Genomic DNA, 20652 nt, shown 5'->3' on the forward strand with positions numbered 1-20652 from the left:
CGGAAAAACACTGTATAAGTTCAGTCCCTTTGTCGTTTGATCGACTCGTCAGTCCAAACAATCAAAATTTTAAGTCACCACCTCCAGAGATGAGCTTCAGAAGACGAGAACAGGCTGTAAATGTCGAAACGACATCTGAAATTTAGCTTAAGTTTAACTCAAGTCAATATTCAACATGATGAAAGAAAATCTGGATGGAAATCACTGCAGCTCCCATCATTTCCTTCCTGGTCCAAACAGCCTTTCTCTGGTTCCTACTAAACAGCACAATCTCTCTACATTCACAGCGGATCCTCCACAGCATGGCCTGAGCATCAGGTTCTGTGTCGGTTCTGCTGTTGTATCAATCTTCCAGACCACGGCACTCAGGTCTTCTGGTTCTGCTCTGCATCCACAGAACCAGAACCAGACACGGAGAAGCGGCAATCAGCTTCTATGCACCAGAAATCTGGAACAAACTTTCAGAAAACTGCAAAACACCCGAAACAGTAACTGCGTTTCCGTTACAAACGTACGTGAATATTTGTCAATATTCAGAGATGTCAAAAAAACACAATTATGGTGTTTTCATTAACAACCAAACCGAATTAAAACCACGCGTGAATAAGTTTGTTCATTAAAATCATCCCATGCTTCCTGTCGTCTTCTTTGTCTTTTTCATCAGCAGTAACATCCAGTTGTTGGTCATGTGACTCGTGTGATGCAAAAAACAAGCATTTCCTTTGCAGTTTTGCAAAATACACAAATTTACATACAGTTGACAAACCGCATCATGCAAAAAATAATTTTTTGCATAAAACATGAGATTTTTATGCACCCCGGCCCCGGATAAGTGGAATAAAATGGATGGATGGATGGATGGATGGATGGATGGATGGTTGGATGGATGGACGGACGGACGGACGGACGGATGGATGGATGGCATGAGATTTTTTGAAATTGTCATGTTACCATAATTTATTTTAAAAATTCCAGGAATTATATGGTCAATGGAAACAAGAGCGAATGATTTCAGTGCTAAAGACCCACCTGTGTTTAGTTGCCTTTCATTAGTATTAACTGGAACATTGATCAATATATTTAATGAGCATAATGATTTCGATGAAGGTATTGTACAAAATGTAATGTTTATTGCTTCTTTCACTATTGGTGACTGCATGATGTTTTAATGATGTAAAGCATTTTGAACAGAATTGTTGTTGCTAAAATGTCCTACACACATAAACTTGACTTGACCAGAACCAAGCCAAACATGCAGACACTGATTTTTACACCATCCATGTATAAAAAACAACATATTTTTGTTGTTGCTGTTTAAAAATGAAAAAAAAGAACAAAGATTAAACTGATTTTGTTTGTATTTTTGGCTTAATAGATATTGAATCTACAAAAAAAAAACACAAAAAAAAGCCACATCTCTCAGCATTAGTTTTCTAGTTTAGTTTCCAGCTTCTGTCCACAGACCGGATATGTCAACACTGAAAACATCTGATCATTATGAAGTAACAGTTTAACAAGGAGTGCTGCAAGGATGTTACTCTGCTCTATTTTGTTTCACGTTCTTTCTCTAACTCACAGCGGCTAAAACTCTGGATAATTTTAATATCCAGGAAATACTCCAGAATTTTGCTGAGTACTGGTGGCGTGACCACGCTCCGTAATTCCCCTACACTTCCCCAGAAACACACTTCCTCCTTGGTGCTCTGTCTTTCTTTCTCTCTCTCTCTGTCAGACTGCAGCAGCTCTGGATGTGATTGGCCGCCTGCTGTGGTGTCACTGCCACGACACTTCTGAGGAGGGTGACTCAGGTGAACGAGAATAACCTGAGAAAGACGTCCCTCCCCCTCAAGTCACGCCAGCACAGCGGACCTTGGACCTTAAAGGAAGAACCCTGTTTCCATCTGTTTCCATCTGTTTGAATGATGTAGTTTCACATATTTCTATTTCAGACAAGAGCAAACTTGTTCTCAGATGTCTGATTCACCCTGAAAAACACACTATGTTCTCAATAGGCCAGTTTTCAGTGCTGCACGGGGTCTATTAGCAAAAATAAAAAGTTAAAAAGTGGAATGTTTTCTGCTTAAAAACCCAACTTGGACTCTGCTGATGACTCCTCGCTCATCTGATGAGTCTACGTGACTCTGATGATGACTTCATGGACCGGGAAAAATAGAACGTTTAAAACACAAATGGTTCCTTTTAACGCTGCTGCTGGGCCTTCGTCAGGTGTGTGAGTGACAGTCTGAGTCAGACTGAGTCTTAGTCACCTGGTTGTGAGTAACGGCAGGGTTCGCGTCACCTGTAGTCTAGACACAAACACGAGATAACGCTCGAAGCTTTAAAGCCTTAAATCACGAGGATTCACACGAAGCAGATAGGAGAACAAATGTTCACAAATCACTCAAGATTTCTGGAGTTAAAAAACTAAAACAGCTTACAGGAACAATGTGTAGTTCAAAAGTATTTATAGCACTTACTTTACGTTTCATCTCCTTGTTAAGCTGAGAACAGGACTTTTATTTCATTCAATTCAGTTCAACCAATTACATTTTTAAATTCCCATATTTACAGAGGATATTCATCGGTGTGTGATTTAATCAAAGGGGAATCTGCTAGTGCAACTTAACACTTTACATTTTGGTGAAAACATCACCATGGGGAAACAAGGTGGGGGGATCGTCTTACAGTGTAGACGATACTTCTTCTTTTTTTTTTTTAGAGTTAATGAAAAGTGGATGCAGGTAAGTATAATATAACCTAGCAGAAAAAGCTGGGGAGAAGGTTCAGTTTCCAGCAGGACAATGACCCTGAACATTCAGCAAGCGCTACAATAAAATGATCAAAGCATATACATGTGTTAGAATGACCTAGTCAAAGTTCAGACATAAAAAACAATGGTGACAAGACTTTAAAGCTGCTGTTTGCAGACACTCTCGATACAGTACGATGGGTATTGTATCGTTTATCATTTATTGAGGTAGTTTTCGTATCATGATAGAAAATTTGATTTCTCGATACCTTTGAAAATATGATTAAATGCAGCTAGTGTGTGCATTTTAGTGATACAAATCCGACTTATTTATGAGACTGGTTTCTTAAAGAACCGTATTTCATATGGGAATGTTTTTCAAGAGCAGCTTTTATGTTTGAGGGGCTCTGATTGCTGTGTCATGAACTCACAGCCATACAGTTACCTAAAAACAGACCTAATAAATATTTCTTAGTCACTTTTATTGCTATCACAATAATGCTGCCAAATATCGTTATAAAAATGTAAGTCCATATCGCTAACCCCTAGCAATATGGACACTGAGTACTGGTGGTCACGCCACCAGCACTCAGCAAAATTCTGGAGTATTTCCTGGATATTAAAATTATCCAGCATACTGGTTATGCAGCAATACTCCAACATACAACAACATACTCCAAAATGTATAGATAGGAAAAGTTTCCATTTAATTTCTTCAGCAGTCCAGCTTTCTAAGCTATTGCTCTCATAAAAATAAAAGTTTGGTTCAGATGCGTCTGACATAACAATCACTTCCGTAGTGAATTACAGAAGCTACCTTATTCATTGTAATTGTAGCAAGTGGTCAGCTGCAGAAGGGGAAGTTTGATTCTGAATCACCGTGGTGATCAGCTTCTCTTTCGACACTTCACACGCTACGCACAGTGATGAATTTCACTGCAAACCTCAATATCCGTGAGTCACATCTAGTATATTTCCAACGTGGCTAATATGAGTGGCCGAAAGGTTTCACATTTGGGAAAAGTACAGCTGCATTCATCAGGCATAAAAAATTAACAAGAAATATTCAATGAATGAGAAAGGAGAGCTCGAGATTAGTTTTATTGACTCAAAATATAGAACTACTATATAATTCCACTAAAACGGAAATTACATACTTTACTAAAAGAGTGTATCTTTAATCCTGATTTCCACTGAGCCAAACTATCATAATGAGTCCATGACTGTGAGATTTTGCATCTAGTTGAAAATAAACCTAAACTTAAAACTATATTTTAAGAACAGAATCTTAAATGTTACTTTTTGAACATGATTTGTTTGAATATTGGTGTCACAAAAGAGAAAAACAGATGTGATGGCCATACAGGTAAGTACAATGTAAACTCCTGAGATTCTAATATGGGGTTTTTTGTTTTTACCTTTCATGAAAAACTTTTGATTTAAAACATACAGTAGGGGTTGACTTGTATAACTTTAGATTTAAAAAAAAAAACACCTACTACTACTAATAAGATTATTTTTCTATCCTGTTTTAAGATGACAATATAACTGTTTAAAATACTGAAACAGCATAAAACTTGTTGTTTTCCCACTTTTCATCTTATCTGTATAAAATTTGCCAAAAACCATTAAGAGTTGAATTAAAATCGAGGCTCAGTTTTCAGGCGAATTTCCTTCACAAATAAATAAAAACTATTAGACGCTCTGTATCATTCCCTGAATTATATTCCTCGATAGGAAGTCCTGTGTTACAGAAATTATTTAAATATAGTTCAAAATATCCTGCTGCCAGTAAACGAAGTAAATTTTACGCTATTGTAGCATTCAGACTGACGTAATGCTCCGCAGCGGTTGCTTTTCCCTGGTTATCAATGTACGTGACAGCTCTCAGCTGCAATCCGCAGATAGGTTGCGTGAGCCTTGAACCAGGAAGCTTCTGGACTCAACCAGCTAAGCTCCGCCCCCCTGGGCTGATGTAAGCGGCCCCGCCCTCTCCTGTATAAAAGCCTCGCGCTCAGCGTAGCAAGCCACTTCACCTGTCTGACTACATGGAAGAAACACCGAGAACACAACTGGAGGAGACGGCGGAGTCAGGATGGTCTATATCGCCGCTATGCCCTTTGCACATGGAGTGTCTTTCTTGACGGAGGAGGAAAGCGTGGTGGAGATGATTGGAAAGTACTTCTTCCATCACAGCTCTCCGGGCCGTGGGTCGAGTTCGGCCCGGCGGGGAAGCGTTGAGAGTTGCGATGAGAGGGACAGCAACTGGCCTTGTAAGTCGCATTCAAATACTTCATACTGGTTATGCTGTTGGTCTGCAGCAATATGCAAATTTATTGTTTTAATGCGTTTCTCTAACCTTTTGAATGAAAAGCGTACTTTAATAGCTGGTTTATGGATATTTCTTTTTAAAAAATGTACCTATGCAACATGGCGGATGACTAATTGATCTAGCTCGGCGTTTCTCAACGTCGGTCCTCACGCCCCCCTGCCCTCCCTTCTGCCACACAACTGAATTGCATCTCTGGGTGATTAACAGACTTCTGCAGTACTTCATGGTCATGCAATCATTTGAATCGGCTGTTCTGGAATGGAGCCACATTTAAAACATGCAGAGCAGGGGGGCTGTGAGGACTGGAGTTGAGAAACTCTTATCTAGCTGAATATTTGCAACTTCACTAAACTCTGATGTCCTGACCTGTAAAATGAGCGTTAAAAGGACTTGACTCAGATGACGCAATGAAGTGGTTCTAACCTTTGACCTGTCGTCACAGCCGCAGATTTGGATGCTGGTGTTGAGGACGAACAGCGGCTCCTCCTTCTGGACCTGACCCGGCAGATTGAGTGCTGTCTGACAGAAGCCAAGCTGTCTGTCCTGTGCTGCCAGGTGCTGCTGCTTCCTCGCAACATGATCACCAGGGTCGGGCACCACATCCTGCACTCCTCTGCCGATGAGCCCTGCGGGCTCCGGGGCGCCTCAATCAGGCTGTACGTTGAGGGCAAAGATGACCTCAAGTATGTGGGGACTGTCGTTCCGGACCCAGATGTGACCCCGACCTTTGAACTCTCCGTGGTGTTCAAGGTGGACAAGAAGGATGGCTGGCACATCTTTGATTCTGGCAAAGTGCTGAAGCTGAGGCCAGAACTCCGGCTGGTGAAGAGGAAGCTCTACTCCTCTGAAAGTCCCGTGATCTACGAGTTCAGCTAGTGGTGAACAGGAACTGCAGAGTCACTTCAGTCCGTAGTGAATGTAAAGCTGTGTACACTGAGGTTTCTGGTTTTGATTAACACAAGTTCATTTTATATATTAAGATAGCTGAACCTTTTTGAGCAGGCCCTCAAACTGACTTTGTTGTTGCCTTTTCACTAATTGTCAGTATTTTGCACTGCGAGTTGTCGGACACTGCTTGAATTTCAATCCAAAACTGGGCTGGTCTCGCTGCTGAAGTGTACTGGTTTTGTATTTTATTTATAAGACTTAAACTGTGCAATAAAGTATTTATAAAGTTTTATGTGGGCATTTTTTTCTTTCGATAAAAGGAAATGTCTCTCCTTTGAGAGTCCCCAGAAATTTCAGCTTTGTTGTACATTTATCCATCAGTTGAAGGGTCTTCAACTTATTTGAAACCTGTATGAACTCTGGATAAATGTTTACACAGGTTTTTTTCAAATGTCCATTGACGGTTCAAAGTCGCTGGACTAGTCGACTTAAAAAAAAAATAAATAAAAAAAAATGGCATGACCAAATTTTAGTTTACTTGAAGGGCAAGCTCCATCTAAAGCAAATGAGTTTAAATGGATGCATCTACAGCTGTTGCATCCCTTAAATGGCTGAACTCTAAAGCATTTAGGTGTTCTGATGCGATCTAAAGGATGTAGGCTATTGCCCCAAGGACTAGCATTGGTCATGCGTTTGCAGGAAATGCTGTCATTGCTGTTTTAGTCATAGGCTTGACTTTGGTTCTGCTCGCCGTAGCTTCACAGGAGGAAAAATCTGCAAAGTGAATACAGCAGAATAAATCCAGGTTGGACCTGCTCCTCCCACAGAACAGGCTGAATATGAAACCACATGAGCCAACTATCATGTGATGGAAAACCTCAACCCTGTTTAAAATACTTTTAACTTGCATACATACCACTGCTACTTGCAGAAATCAGTTCAATATGCTAGCAAAGTCAACTCTAAAAACAAAACCTATAATAAAAACAAGCAAACCACTCTACCCTTTTACATTTAAATCAAATCTTTTATTTAACAAATTTACACCAAAAAACATACATACCCTCACTATATGATCCTTCTCAGGTACAAAACTTGACTTTGTACTCTAACACAACACCAGTATGCCATTTACAAAGCACTCACACACACAGACTACTTCCTAAGTGATGATCAGGGATGAGTAGTTTCAGCAATAACAAACTTTGCCCACCTTGTTTCATAAAATGAGCAGATATTTGTTTTAGCAAAATCCCCAGAGGTCATTAGGTTTAAATTTGCTTGACGTCAGCAGAAGGACGTGAGGTCAAAGGAGGATCCTTTAGAGACTTTGTTTTCATAGCCGACTTCTAAAGATGAAACCAAATCCTGTTGACAAGGACCAACTATAGGTCCGAACTTAACAGTTTAATGAGTTTTAATCCGAAGTGGAACTTTGTGACTTGAAGTGTTCTCTTTGACTTAAATCATGCTTAGATCTGCAAAAAGATCCGCAGAAATTTAAAGGTATATGCATCTTCGGTACCCTAAAACATGCTGATGTATGCCGTGGCCTAAAGATCGGAGGCATTGATAAAGAGGAAAAAAAGAAATGCCCAGTGAATTACACTTCAACATGGCACAGACTGATTGATTAATTGGTCCTGTGTGGCATTGGTCCAACATGCAGAGCTAATAAAACGGGTATTAAATCTTAAGAACATCACGTTCAACGTTGCTGCCATCCAGTGTCTACATCCACCTTTCAGAGGACACAGTTAGGTGCAGGACAGACTCAGACAGACTGTACTAACATACAAAATGTTGAGTGGGATTCAATCTAGCAGGCCGGACTCAACCTGCCGTTGATTGTTGATCCCAAACAAGCAGCTGCTGGTGAAAATGTTCTCGTTAGAAAGTTTTCATTCAGTTTCAAACGGAAATGAATACTCGGGAGCCTCGCCAGATACGCCACACTACGCACTGGGGTGCAATTTGACGGAGCTGCGCACTAGCCCCATCAGACACAACCAGGCCATAGAGACATCAGCCATTTCCAGAAAAGCATCCTAGAAGCTACTTCTTCATTTTGAGGTCGGCTTCCATGGCGCTACGGCGACCCCTGGTGCCTCCATCCTGCAGTGGGAGAGACAGAAAGGGAATCATTTCGTCAAGGCGCGAAGGTCAAAAGATTGGAGACCTCGTTACGAGATCGAGATCCGCACAAAAACACGGCATGGTCCAACCTCGGAGGACTTCCTCCCGACACAACGGACAAAACGGAAGAAAAATAAGGATGGCTGAAAAAGGGAAGATTTAAAAAAAAAAAAAAAAAGATACAAAGAAGAAAAGAAATTAGAGCATGCAGAGAAAGAGAGACACTGAGAAACGCATGTGAAAAAAACAGAAAAACAGGAAAGCAGCGTGGACTGGGAGCTTGTACGATGAGAGGGTACAGGGAAGTTTGAGTGGCTGATAAAACGGTGTGCAAACAGAAGCTAGAGTGTTTTGAGGGTGTCTGAAGATGATGGCTGGTTTATGAGCCTCAGTGTTTGGAGCTGCAACAGCCTGACAGATTGTCTGACTGCCTTTTGTTTTAGTTGTTGGTGAAACAAAGTCATGCTGAACAAAAACCAGAAAACTGCAGAACCTTACAGCTACCCATACCGTGTTGGTCCTGTCACATTAAATATATAATATATAAAAAAACACATTTTGTGTAAGCCAAATTTATTATTGATCTCAAATAAAATTTGTGATTTTCTTTTTCATTAAAGTTGGACATATTTATAAAACATAACCAAACAGAAATGCTTAGTTTGCTGAATAGAAACATAAAAGATGAAAATATGTGAAACACTTAATTCCCTATGAACAGAGATATTCACACAGAAGTACTTTGTGTGCTTGTTTTTGAAGGAATGCTACAACTTATCTCAATTAATTTAACTAACTCACAATAGCCCTCAAAAATAAATTCTGTTTATTGAAATTACGTTATTTATTTTATTCTCCATCCTGTTATATTTTCTCTGTGTTAACACACAGATTAACACACAAATTTTTCAATAAGATAACGCTGCTCCACCATGTAGTACGGCTAAATGAGCGCTTAAGGAGCACAGACAGTGTTAATATTTCAAAACAGAATCGCATAAAGTCCATTTCACCTCCCACTTTGGACTCTGTTTGGACAGTTTCTCTTTATCGTTCTGTTCTGACTCCTCCATATTTAGCACTGGCTCTGCTTAAGGATGACCAGCTGCCCCCTCTGCTGGTTGGTGGGCAAACTACAACACTAAGATTAGATTCTAAGTGGACGTAATTGATTTATGGACTGGAACTAATTTTAATCTAGCAAACCATTAATCGTCAATTAATCGTAAATCGAATAATTGTTTGCATCCATACGCTGTCTGTATAAAACTTGTTGTTTTCTGCATCTGTTTAGTGTTTAATGCCAGTGAAGAAGAAAAGTGTCACATATGGACGGAGTGAGTGATGTTTGCGCTGAGACCTGGTTCTGGTGAGATCTGAGGGAAGAACCCGAATACTTACAAAGAGAGAGAGAAGGAAAGCAGGAGAGGCCATTGGGACACTGTCCTGTAGGAGGACAAACATCGGAGTGAAAAAGAGAAAGCAAAGACACACAGGCGTGAGAAAGCAAGTTTCATTGGAGTCCCAGTCAGACGAGACGCCAAGGGGGTGAGGGGACTGGACCCCATCAGGTAGGAAGCACAGAAACACACACATCCACAAAACATCAGGATGACATATCAACACTCTAACAAGTTCAGATTTGACATTACAAGACTGAGATCCACAGAAAAGAAGAGACAAGCAGGTGAATACGGAAATTCCCGTCACGACTTCCATCGAATTATACAGATTTTTTATTATAAGATCCTCGCTGAGGAGATCCCCCCCAGACTCCCACATCTAGCTCCAATAACGCAGGGCAACGTGCATAACCACATGAAGAAAGTCCTGCTTTAAATGATCTGCGGACACACAAGCATGCAGGCGGAGACAGAAACGGCTGCAGCCAAACATGCAGGACACACATCAACTGGGACGTCGACAACAATCGTTCCAACGAGGCAGCGGACAACAAGCAGAGCAAACAAACCATCACATATGTAACAAAGGCAGCAAGGTCAACTTTGACGTGCATGTGGAAGCAAAAACGATGGATTCCTGCCAAACTTTTACTGACTTCTAGGTCTGAATGTGAGGCGAACAGAAAACAAAGAACCCAGTGGCGGTTTATGGTGACATGGCTTTCTGCCCAGGGCAGCACAACCCAATAAATAGAAACGACCACCAAAAATGAAGGAGTTTGCTATTAGTTAAGGTTTTAAGTTGTTCTTCGATGTGCAGCTCATGGTCTACATTTAGTGACCATCTTTAGGAGGTTTGTCCACATGAAAGAACCGCCCCTAGGTGTACTATTAAAATAAACATCTGGATGGTGATGGAAGAAATAAAGATCTGTCATCAAAGGTAAACTACGTTCAATAAAAACAACTTTACATTATTATTGCACAAACATAAATCAACATAAAAATCTGTCTTCGCTGAGCTTGCTGCCCTCCCTCTCGGTCAGGATTTCTCTCGTATGCCCAGGTTGCATCACAAGGACTTACCCAGAAACTGATGACATTTATTTAAACTGAATCTGTCTCACGAAAGAAAATAAAAAATATATATATCTGTTGGTCCACAAAAGTAACAAGAAATAATTGAGCTAATAGTTGTTAAATTTTCTATAACCGATTAAATTTTTTTTTCTATTAAGTGGAAAAATATCATTAAAATGTTGAGTTTATTGCTCATATTATTACACTTTAAAAGAAGTATGATGTGTCCTCCAGTTTCACCGTCTCTGGGCACAGAGTACTTACGTTTCTGGAGAGTTATAAACCTACAAACACGGTTTATAACTTCAAACAGTAACATAACCTCCTCTTCCTCTTCCCGCTGCTCAACCCACCTTCTCGGCCGGCTCCCCTGGTTTGCGGTTGCCCTCTCTGCCGCGGAGGCTCTTGGCGGAGATGGCGCTCTCCGAGGTTTGCATGATGAGCTGGGTGGCCAGGAACTGCTGGACGTGCTCCAGGACGTCGCGCTGCATCTCCAGCGCCATGTGGTACACGTCGTGGTCCGACGAGTTGTACATGATGGCGTTCTGGAACATCAGCATGATGTCTCGCTGGAATTCGGCGGTGGTGCGGATTACGCCGGACTCGATGTTCTTCTTTATGGCCGACAGGTCCATGGGTCTGTGTGAAATTTATTTAGATGTAAGAAACGGTAGAAACGGGTACATTTGTTTATTGTACGTTTGCTGAAAAGTAGATCTTTTATGGGTTTTGTGTTTTCTGACCTGTGCACTATGCTGTGGTAACCCGGGGCGATGTCATCCGACACGGGCTGCAAGAAGACACTGGCGTACCTGCAGCCAACATTACATCTGCTTTAGTACTAAAGTAAAATCAATTTCATGATTGACAATTAAAACAAAAACAAAGAAAACACTCATGCTAAATGTGGCTAACAGGGAAGTGCTGGCAGTGTATTTAGTGTCTATGCTTGAAAACAAGCATCACCTGTGATTGGCTGCAGCTCTCCACACCAACATGATGGCTTTCTTCCAGATTTTCTGAGCCTGGACAGCCTCTTGGTCTTCACCACATGTGGAGCTGATGCACATGAGAGAGAGAGAGGGAGAGAGAGAGAGAGACTGTGTTAAGATTTAATTTCTGGAAAATCTGGATTCTTTATTTCACCAATCAACTCCTTGGATTTCCACAGTTCAGAGTGATGTCAGCACAACCAGAGCCGCCATCTTGTGTGACAAGAATGTGAATGTTTTACTCCAACACATACAATTAAGAACATTGAGCATCTTGTGAAGTTATACTTTGGTATAAGTTTAACGGATGATAATTGGTAGAAATAGTTATTCAAAGATTGTATTTTTAAGCTGAAGTCGTCCAGCTCTACACAGCAGTAATTGGAAATATGACGTGGAACACCAGCTGCGTTACCATTGGTCATATTCTTGTGCAATTTATTTGACATTTCAAAAATAAATTTGCTTAATAGAAACTCTCCAATTGTCGTTTTTCCAATAAAATTTGCGCAAGGATTTTGACCGTATTGAAATTGATTTATTTTGCAAAACTGCATTAGAAACACCAGGCTTGTGAGTAACAACCAGATGTTACTATTGGCACAAACCATGAAGACGACAGGAAAATGAATTATCACATGAACAAACTTATTCAGCTGTGATTTTAGCTGTTTACTATTTAATGGGAAATCTGCAATGATGAAATTGTGTCTTTTCAACATTAGCCGAATATCGACAAAGTTGTTCGAATATCTGTAATGAAAACGCAGTTATAGAAAGGTGCCAAAACCATTTAAAACAATGAGCTTGTTGTGATTTAGATTTTGTAAATTACTGCAACTTTTCTTGTGTAATCTGTCCAATTAGAGTTTTTAATGTTTTGTTTTTGCTCGGCATGTCGGCAGACCGTGCACCTACAGCTGGGAGGAGGAGGCTGGGCTGCTGGCCAGGGAATCCACGGTGTAGCGCTGGGACGGCGGCCCGTAGCCGTCTTCGCTCTCGCTGGCGGCCCGCTCCACCTCGGACAGGTACGGACCCTCGCCCTCCCCACAGTCCTCCTTCAGCTCCATCCCGTCGTCCGGGTCGCCCTCGCTCCCTCCCTCCTCTTCCTTCACCTCCAGAGAAAAAACAAACAGAGTCGAGTTTTCCATCTAAATAAGAGCCATCAGTGGATGATGGCATGTTGATGTGGGTTACCTTGGACTCTTTCCCAGACACGGAGCTGTCTTCTGAGTCTGCAGAAGGAAAAGAAGTTTAATAAAAAAAACAGTTGAAGGACAAACAAACATGAGCTTTATTTGTAAACATCCAGGCATGGTCCCCACCGAGGCAGGGAGGGTTGGGCTCCGGCTGACTCCAGTCCTCTCCTTCAGTCTTCACCGTAGCTTCGACGGCCTCCTTCGAGCTGGCCACCGCCTCCTCTGTGACCTCGCTTCCTGCCGCACCATCGTCAGATGCCAGCGAAGAGTTGACGTCGCTTCCTGCCGCCTCGGCTCCCTCACCGTTTCCCTTGAACTGTTCTTCCCTTTTGACATCGGGCTGGCTCTGCGACTCCGGGGCGCCGGAAGACGGAGCTAGTGCGGCCGAGGTGTCCTGGTTCTCCTGAACCGAGGCGGCGTGCTGGACCGGAGGCTCCGACGGCTTCAGGTCCTGGGTCTCCCATGGCCCAGGCAGGGTGTGGCCTTCTGAGACAGCTTCCTCACACAGAGACAGAGCTGCTTCCACGGCGGCAGCGTCTAAAGCCTCCACCGAGTCGTCCACCTACGATAACCGACAGCAAAAAAGAAAAAAAAAAAAATTTTTTAAGGATTTTTTTTGGCTTTAGTTTCCTTTAATTTGCTCGTGAATCAACAAGAAAGGAGGCTATGAACGAGAATTTTCTAGAAAAAAAAAAAAAAAAAAATCTAGGATTTTTTTTATTTTTTTATTGGAAATATTTGACTTTTGGAGCTCAGAAATTTACATGATTTTCCTAGAAAATTTCTGAGATTAATCTAAAAATTTCAGGGGTTTTTTCCCTCACAAATGTTCAACTTTTTTCGACATTTCTGTTTTTTTCTCAGGTTCCAAGATTTCTCTAGAATATTTCTAAGATTAATTTCAAATTTTTAATTTGTTCATTTTGCATCCCTCACCAGACTCTGTTTGGACCTGCTGCATCCAAAAAGTCCCATTTCTCTTTTCCGTTCTGATATGGCCGCCATCTTTGTTTTTCTTACAACTAGCCTTGATTTGGAAGACCTGCGGCGCCCTCTGTTGCATGGAGGCCAAACTACGACCCTAAAAGATCTCATGGACTTCATCTGTTAATCGATTAGAACTAATTTCTATCTAATAAACCATTATTCGAATATGAATTGTAACTCGATTTTTTTGTATCCCTAGTACAAATACTTTTGGAAGGGATTCTATGATCATATTGTCTTCTTCCCTATGAGAAAATTTTGAGAACGTATGACTTTCATAAGAGTTTTTTTGGGCATGACTATCTTTTACTTCATTTTATTTTTTCACACCTAATGGCTCAATCACAGCTAATATGTTACACATTACTGTATGAATTGCTTGTTTCTTTTTTTATTTTTTTACCGTTCCTTTGAGACAGGGTCAAACACCCACATCGTGTAAACATGAAATGATGAAGCTCCAACAACCCTAAATCCCTCGAACCCATTCCGTTGTGATAAACTGCCATTGTAAAACCGTCATATTTTCATTCTTGGTCTCGAAAGCATTTATTCTGAGAGAGACGGGGTCGTACCTTCTCTTCTATGATGGCGATGATGTCTCCCACCGTCTCCAGGTCCAGCTCGTCCCCCATGTACGACACAGCTACCAGATCCTCTTCCGCCAACCCCGTCTCCTCGCTGAGCTCTGCCTTCACCGCCGCGTCTGCATCGCCCTCTGCAAACAGACGTTAAAGTATCGACAAATGCAAATACGCTTACACTTTATTCAGAGTTCACTCTGATTACCTAGCAGGTTAAACTAGACCCACTTGAGCTGCTTTGTTATTATTATCATAAAATCACAAATGAAAGCAGCCAAATCCAAACTACAAGAAGGGTTTGATAGATGATAGTATCAAACTATCGTCTGTCAACAATAATCATGCTATGAAATAGGCAAAGCAGAAAGTATTCACTTGATTTATGAAGTACCTTTAAGGATTAGTTCAAGAGTTTTGAATTGAGGCTCTGTTAAATAGTTACAATTAATCAAATTACTGGACTCCAGTAGAAAACTTTCACCTCTCCCAGCATTAAACAGCTACAGACTCTTAACTTCAGAGTGGTTTATGTTAACACTATTTTATAAACCTTTAAATTGTCAACATGCTCACATAAGATGATTATTTACTGAAAAACTGATATTTATTTACACAGGAAATGAAAGCTGGAGGTTGTGTGTCACTGATGATCTTCCTGTGTGAAACATGACCTGAGAACAAGCATGTGACTAATTTCTGATCATCGTAAGAAAATAAAACAGCATCTCACTTAAATCACTGGAATATTTTGCATTATGCAGTAAATTTGATACATCAATTTGGTCAATTAAATAATTTTTTTGTTATTGAAAATTAAATTTTTGGAAAATAAGGATTTTTTTCTCACTGATGCACTTCCTGTGTTTCCAGAGTGATGTTAATCCTTGAAAGAACGACCATCTTGTTTGACCAACGTGTTTTACAGCTTCTATTAATTTTCACTTTGAATTCAGATCAATTCCCAGAAGTAATTACTGTAATAAAAGCCGGTTTTTAAAGATATTTTCTGAGAAAAGTGAGGAAATTTTTTTGTGCGACTAAAATCGTAAAACAGTTTTGTTTTAAAATATTTTAAATTTTATTTTTAGACCACATCTCTCTGCCCTACTTGAAACGTTTTACATGCAAGGGTTTCAAGCAGAAGTGATGCACCAGTGATCTCTAACCTCCATCTCCAGTGTAAATAATTATCAGCTCATAATTAAAAAAAAAAAAAACACCAACTGAATGCTAACATGACTATGGTTTTAAGGGTTCATAAAACATGACATTTTTGGCATTGGAGTTGCTAAATAATCTTTGGTCTTCTGCGACTGGCCATTTGCTTCATAATAGATGATTTTAGAAGTGATTTTTTAACTACTTATGTATTCATTACGCTTCTTAAAGTGGGACCAGAGATTGAATTTTGTACCGTTTTGTACCATATGAGCTGGTATGACAATACAGTTCCTTGAATCCTCACTGGGCTAAAAATGAATCTGCGTCCACAAGCTTTCAGATGAGTCTGCTTACCGGTGAAGACTAAAGCAGCAGCTGCCGTCTGCACACCGTTGGTTAAACTCGTCATCGCATCTCCTTCAGATACCTGACGCCGAAAAATACATAAAATACACCAGACTAAATATAGAAACAAACACAAATCCTGACATTTACACACCTTACCTTCCAAAAGTTGTTGAAATAATTTAATTCAGAATAATTCATATAAGTCAAAACTGTCAAACAACTAATCCAAAATGTGCCAATTCAGTTCAGATTAATCGGTAGTATGTTTCATGATTGTTGTCGTTTTGTTGGCACTCACAAGGCGTGGGCTGGCTGAGATGAGGTTTCCTTTCTTTAGCAGCTCTGATAACAGAGGCGACGGTGGCGGCGTGGCTTTCTGCATCAGGAGTCTCTTCTGAGGCGAGTCCTCTGCCAGAGAAGCAAGGCCTCCGTCTTTTGGCCCCGACACGGGAGGCTCCGCGGCCGGCAGGAACACGCCCACCCCCTGAGCCTTATGGGAGACGGGTGGAGGGAGTCACTCGTCTTTGTTGAGTCTCTCCCAAATTTACACCTGACGCCCGGCTGAACGGTTTCCTACCGTTGAGTGGACGGCGGTGTCCTCCGAGGGGACGCCTTCAGTGTCCATGGGTGGCGTGGGGACAGCGGAGTCCGCCTGAGCGTCGTGTGTGGAGGGGCTGGCCCCGAGGGGAGAGCGGATCGTCACGCTGGGGAGGCGCTTCGGCGTGTTCTTCATCGCCTGACGCGCTGTGTGACACACGGGGGGAAAAAAAGCAGAAAGGAGCGACTTCAGATCTATCCATGAGAAATTCAACAAGCTGCTACATTAATAATCAGTCATGGATGGTTAATAAATATTTTTCACACAGACTAAAGGAGACATGAAGCAATACATCCCGGTACATTTCAGTCGATGATCCAGCTGGACAGACGGAACCTAAAATTCGCTGGTGTCAAATTTTAGAAATGATTAATCGGATTAATCGTGATGAATTGATTATTGGAATAATTGTCAAATAAATTAGTAATCAATTAATTGTTAACAGGAGTTCACAGATTTTAAAAAAAGTCCTTTGGTCGGCGTTTACGGTCAACGCTCTGGACCTACCTTGGTACGCCATCTCTGTGGCTTTCCTCTTCTGCTCTGCCTCCTCCTCCTCCTGCTTCTTCTTTCTGGAGTTGAAAAACAAACGCAAAGTTTAAAATGTGAGGCGTGGCAAAAGGAAATGAGGACGGCTGGCTTGTTGTAGAGACTGTGGTAACATTGGCCTTGCTTTAGAGCTGAGGGTGAGGACTTCTGCTGGAAAACGAACTGAAAATTCTGGAAAAGTAGATTTTAGGAGTAGAAGCGGTAGAGATAGAGAAAAGTTACTTGCAAGTTAGTTTTGTCTTATTTCAAGTATTTAAGATATTTGCACTAGAAACCAGACCAAAGATACTTGGTAAGAGTTTGTGTTTTTGCAGTGAAACCCGATCCCCTTTAATTTACGTACAGAAGTTGTGCTCACTGTTGCTTTTCACATATTTAAAGAAATTTTTATTGTCGCAACAGAAAGAGATGGAAATAAGGCTCGGGAAAAAAATAAACATAAAAAGAATCGGAAATTTGACTGCAACTCTTTGCAAAAGGTGCTGCAAAAAAAAAAAAATCAGGAATTTTAGGCCACAGCAACCAGAAGAAAACAAGACAGGAGGTGCTAAAGAAGGAAGAGCCTCACTGTGTGATTTCTGCCCACAGATCCTTGAGCTGGGAGTCCATGTGACCCGTCTGAATCAGTTCCACCTCCTTCTTCAGCTTCCTGTCAGGACAAGGACAAAAAGTACAGAGGAAATCATTTTAATGCGCCATCGTGAGTTTCTATTACACTTAGTTTCGTTTATTGTAAAAAAAAAAAAAGCAGTAACTCTGAATTAATGCACTAATCTGTGTAAACTGTGCATCAGTATGTACACCTACCTGTACTGCTCCTGCGTGTCTCTCTGTAACCTTTTTAGCTCCTCGATTCTTTCAGTGGTCAGCCTGCGGACGATTACATCTTCGATGGTCTCCACCACCTCACCCTTCTCCCCACGCTTACGCCTAGAACAAGACGAGAATGTTTAGAGCGCCGGTTGCTTTAAGCCAGAAAAGTTAGAAATCAAATTCTGCAACAGTGACGCCGCCGCGCCGACGGACTCACTTTGGAGCTTCTGTGGCTTCCAGCAGCTCGGAATATTGTGAGGCACAGTGCTGAGAAGCAAAACAGGAAATTAGCTAAGTTAGCTAAAAAGAATAAAATTCAACACAAGTGACTACTGTGGCTGGGAGATGAAGAGAGAGGGAGAAAGTAGAGGGTTATCGCCTCTCTCACCTTCTGAGAGAACCAGTCGGGAGGACGACCAGGCTCAGAGAAAGGCTTGATGGCTCTGCTCACAGACACCCTGAAAGACAGATAATAAGACTTTATTAATCTCCGAAGAGGGTTGTCCCAGCACAGCACACAGTAGAAACAAAAAATTAGTAAATTAATAACATCTTAGAAAGAAAAAATAAAAAATAATGACTATATTACCCAACAATGAGAACAATAAAACACTTCTTTTTCAACAATGAGAACACAGGCAGAAATATCAACACAGATCATTAAAGTCCTCCCTGACTCTTATTGTAAAATAGCTTGTTGCATCTCTGTGCTGACATTTTGGAGTGTTTATTTTCGAATTAATATAAGCAGAGAAACCTTGGTTAGAGATAATATCTGTGACACCTCAGTTTCCCACTGTATCACGTGTTTTAATAGCCAGACAATTTAACTAAGCACCGTCTTGATGGACCTTGTCTCTCTCGTACATCTCTGATCATATGGTTGATAGGGAACAAATTTACTACAAGTAACAAATACTTTGATCGATTTACCAGTTTTGGTCTCCGCTCCTCATCACAGATGACGCCAGGCACAGTTTCTCCCTGATGGACCAGGGCTCCGTGGGTCCCACATTCAGGATCTTGTGTTCTGAAGCAAATACATAAATAAAAATAAAAATAATTAATTAGAAAATTACAAAAATCTAACATGTTTGTTCATTTCTGACTGGCATTGGTTCCTACCAGCGTGCATATCCATCACGTAAGTGCAGAACGAACTAAAACAGTCATAAATCTTAAATTTAGATTATATCTGATAAAAATGAAACTTAGTAAGGGTGTAAAACGACTACTATTACTAGTAGCAACGGAAGCTACCAATTTAATGAGAAACACCAGGATAACCGCAGCATGTTTTACGTAAACAAGCAGAGCTAGCTTGCTACAGCTAGCCACAATACTCTAATTAGCCTGATATTGTATGCAGGACGATTAAAACTCCTCATTTAACTGAAACCTAAACAACGCTTATCAACACAAAGCTGGCAGTACCTCGTATTATTTTACAACCAAGATAAAACGGCACAGTAACGTCTAAATTTTAGCGTTAGCTTAGCAATGTTTAGGGGGACACATTCATGAGGCACACACACATCTTCCCACATAGCGGCGATATTTGGGGCAGAGAGCCTACTGTGTCTTTACAAGCTGGGTGAAAGAAGCCCCCTTGGTTAGTTTGCCTTCACTGATCCCTAAAAGTCTCAAATAACATTAACAACTATATTATTATATTACTTACTGCCGATGCCGCTCGCCATTTTTTTGCGACGAGACTCCTGGCACAACATCCGCCGGACAGATTTGGGTGAGGCACACAACACGCCGCCGTCCTCCCGGGCCAGTCTGAGAGAATACACACAAAAAGCCCTGAAGCAAAAATCCGCATGGGGAGTGTCAAAAAGCTGTTTATGCTGTTTCAAATCATAATTAACAGAAAAAGGGCTTTCAAACATCCATCTGCGTGTCATCTATATAACACTATATCTATGTGTATCTATATTTCTATTTTCTATTTGTTTTTATTTTTTGTTTTGTTTTGTGGCAGAGTTCCTGAAATAAATTGGCTTTAAGATATTCCTTTATTAATCCCGCAGTGGGTAAATTTACATTGTTACAGCAGAACAGAGGACAGAGCAGAACCAATATAAAAATTTATATACACAAAAAATACAAGTGAATATAGAAATAATGAAACAGTATTGTATGAAATATATAAGTAAATTCCAAGTTTATTGCTTGTAGTGGAGAGAAGTGAACTACTGAGAGCAGCGGGTGTTGTGCAGTCTGACGGCGGCCGGAAGGAAAGACCTGCGGTATCTTTCCTTCACTTAGTGATATTCTAATTTATTGAATGCGTTTGTACAATAAATACTGGAAGGTGCTCAGTGATATTGCTAACTAATAATCCACAAGTCATCTAGACAAGTACAAGTAGTTTTTAATTTCCATTACATTAGTTGATATATATATATATATATTAAAGCAGCACCATGAGATGTCATTTTACTGGGCATGGTGATTGCAGGAAAGACTGCAGACTGCAGATAAAATTTAAGAAGTCTATTATATTTTTCTTTGTTTAGGTTTATCCGTCCATCCATCCACATTTTCTTTACACCCTTGTCCCTTAGTGGGGTCGGGAGGGTTGCTAGTGTCTCTCTATAGCTAACGTTCCGGGCGAGAGGCGATGTACACCCTGGACAGGACGCCAGTCTGTTGCATTGTTTAGGTTTAACATATCAATATTATAATCCACACAAATAAAAATGTTTTTGTTATCCATTTTTATCCACTACCTGAATATTTCAATACTTGAACCTGGAGATGTGTACATAAGTGATATCTTTCTTCCTTTTCTATGCAAATATGTAAGACATCCCAGAAGGCTATC

The 20652-nt window shown here is 40.8% G+C and overlaps 2 protein-coding genes across 5 annotated transcripts; one reads left to right on the forward strand and one right to left on the reverse strand.

Annotated features, from left to right (window-relative positions):
- Positions 1 to 4768: 4768 nt before the first annotated feature.
- On the forward strand, positions 4769 to 6261 carry LOC103471058 (DNA damage-inducible transcript 4-like protein). Its single transcript, XM_008419851.2, has 2 exons — positions 4769 to 5022; positions 5524 to 6261. The coding sequence occupies exons 1-2, from the start codon at positions 4845 to 4847 to the stop codon at positions 5955 to 5957; spliced, it is 612 nt and encodes a 203-aa protein (XP_008418073.1). The 5' UTR covers positions 4769 to 4844; the 3' UTR covers positions 5958 to 6261.
- A 714-nt stretch (positions 6262 to 6975) lies between these two features.
- brd8b (bromodomain containing 8b) lies at positions 6976 to 19647 on the reverse strand. 4 transcript variants are annotated; one of them, XM_008419849.3, is made up of 19 exons: positions 19501 to 19647; positions 18753 to 18849; positions 18208 to 18277; positions 18037 to 18086; positions 17814 to 17936; positions 17575 to 17655; positions 16965 to 17029; positions 16437 to 16603; positions 16158 to 16349; positions 15866 to 15938; positions 14342 to 14484; positions 12906 to 13341; positions 12778 to 12815; positions 12499 to 12695; positions 11555 to 11647; positions 11332 to 11400; positions 10942 to 11227; positions 9507 to 9551; positions 6976 to 8084 (listed from the first exon to the last, which is right to left on the reverse strand). In XM_008419849.3, the coding sequence occupies exons 1-19, from the start codon at positions 19547 to 19549 to the stop codon at positions 8025 to 8027; spliced, it is 2334 nt and encodes a 777-aa protein (XP_008418071.1). In that variant the 5' UTR covers positions 19550 to 19647; the 3' UTR covers positions 6976 to 8024. The 4 variants fall into 4 exon arrangements, with proteins under 4 accessions (XP_008418071.1, XP_081467798.1, XP_081467797.1 ...); XM_081611672.1 differs by lacking the exon at positions 19501 to 19647 and adding an exon at positions 19254 to 19359; XM_081611671.1 differs by lacking the exon at positions 19501 to 19647 and adding an exon at positions 18945 to 19060.
- Between the last annotated feature and the right edge of the window lie 1005 nt (positions 19648 to 20652).

The sequence above is a fragment of the Poecilia reticulata genome, chromosome 10 (genome assembly GCF_904066995.2).
Source record: "Poecilia reticulata chromosome 10, P_reticulata-male-v2, whole genome shotgun sequence".
Lineage (NCBI taxonomy): Eukaryota > Metazoa > Chordata > Actinopteri > Cyprinodontiformes > Poeciliidae > Poecilia > Poecilia reticulata.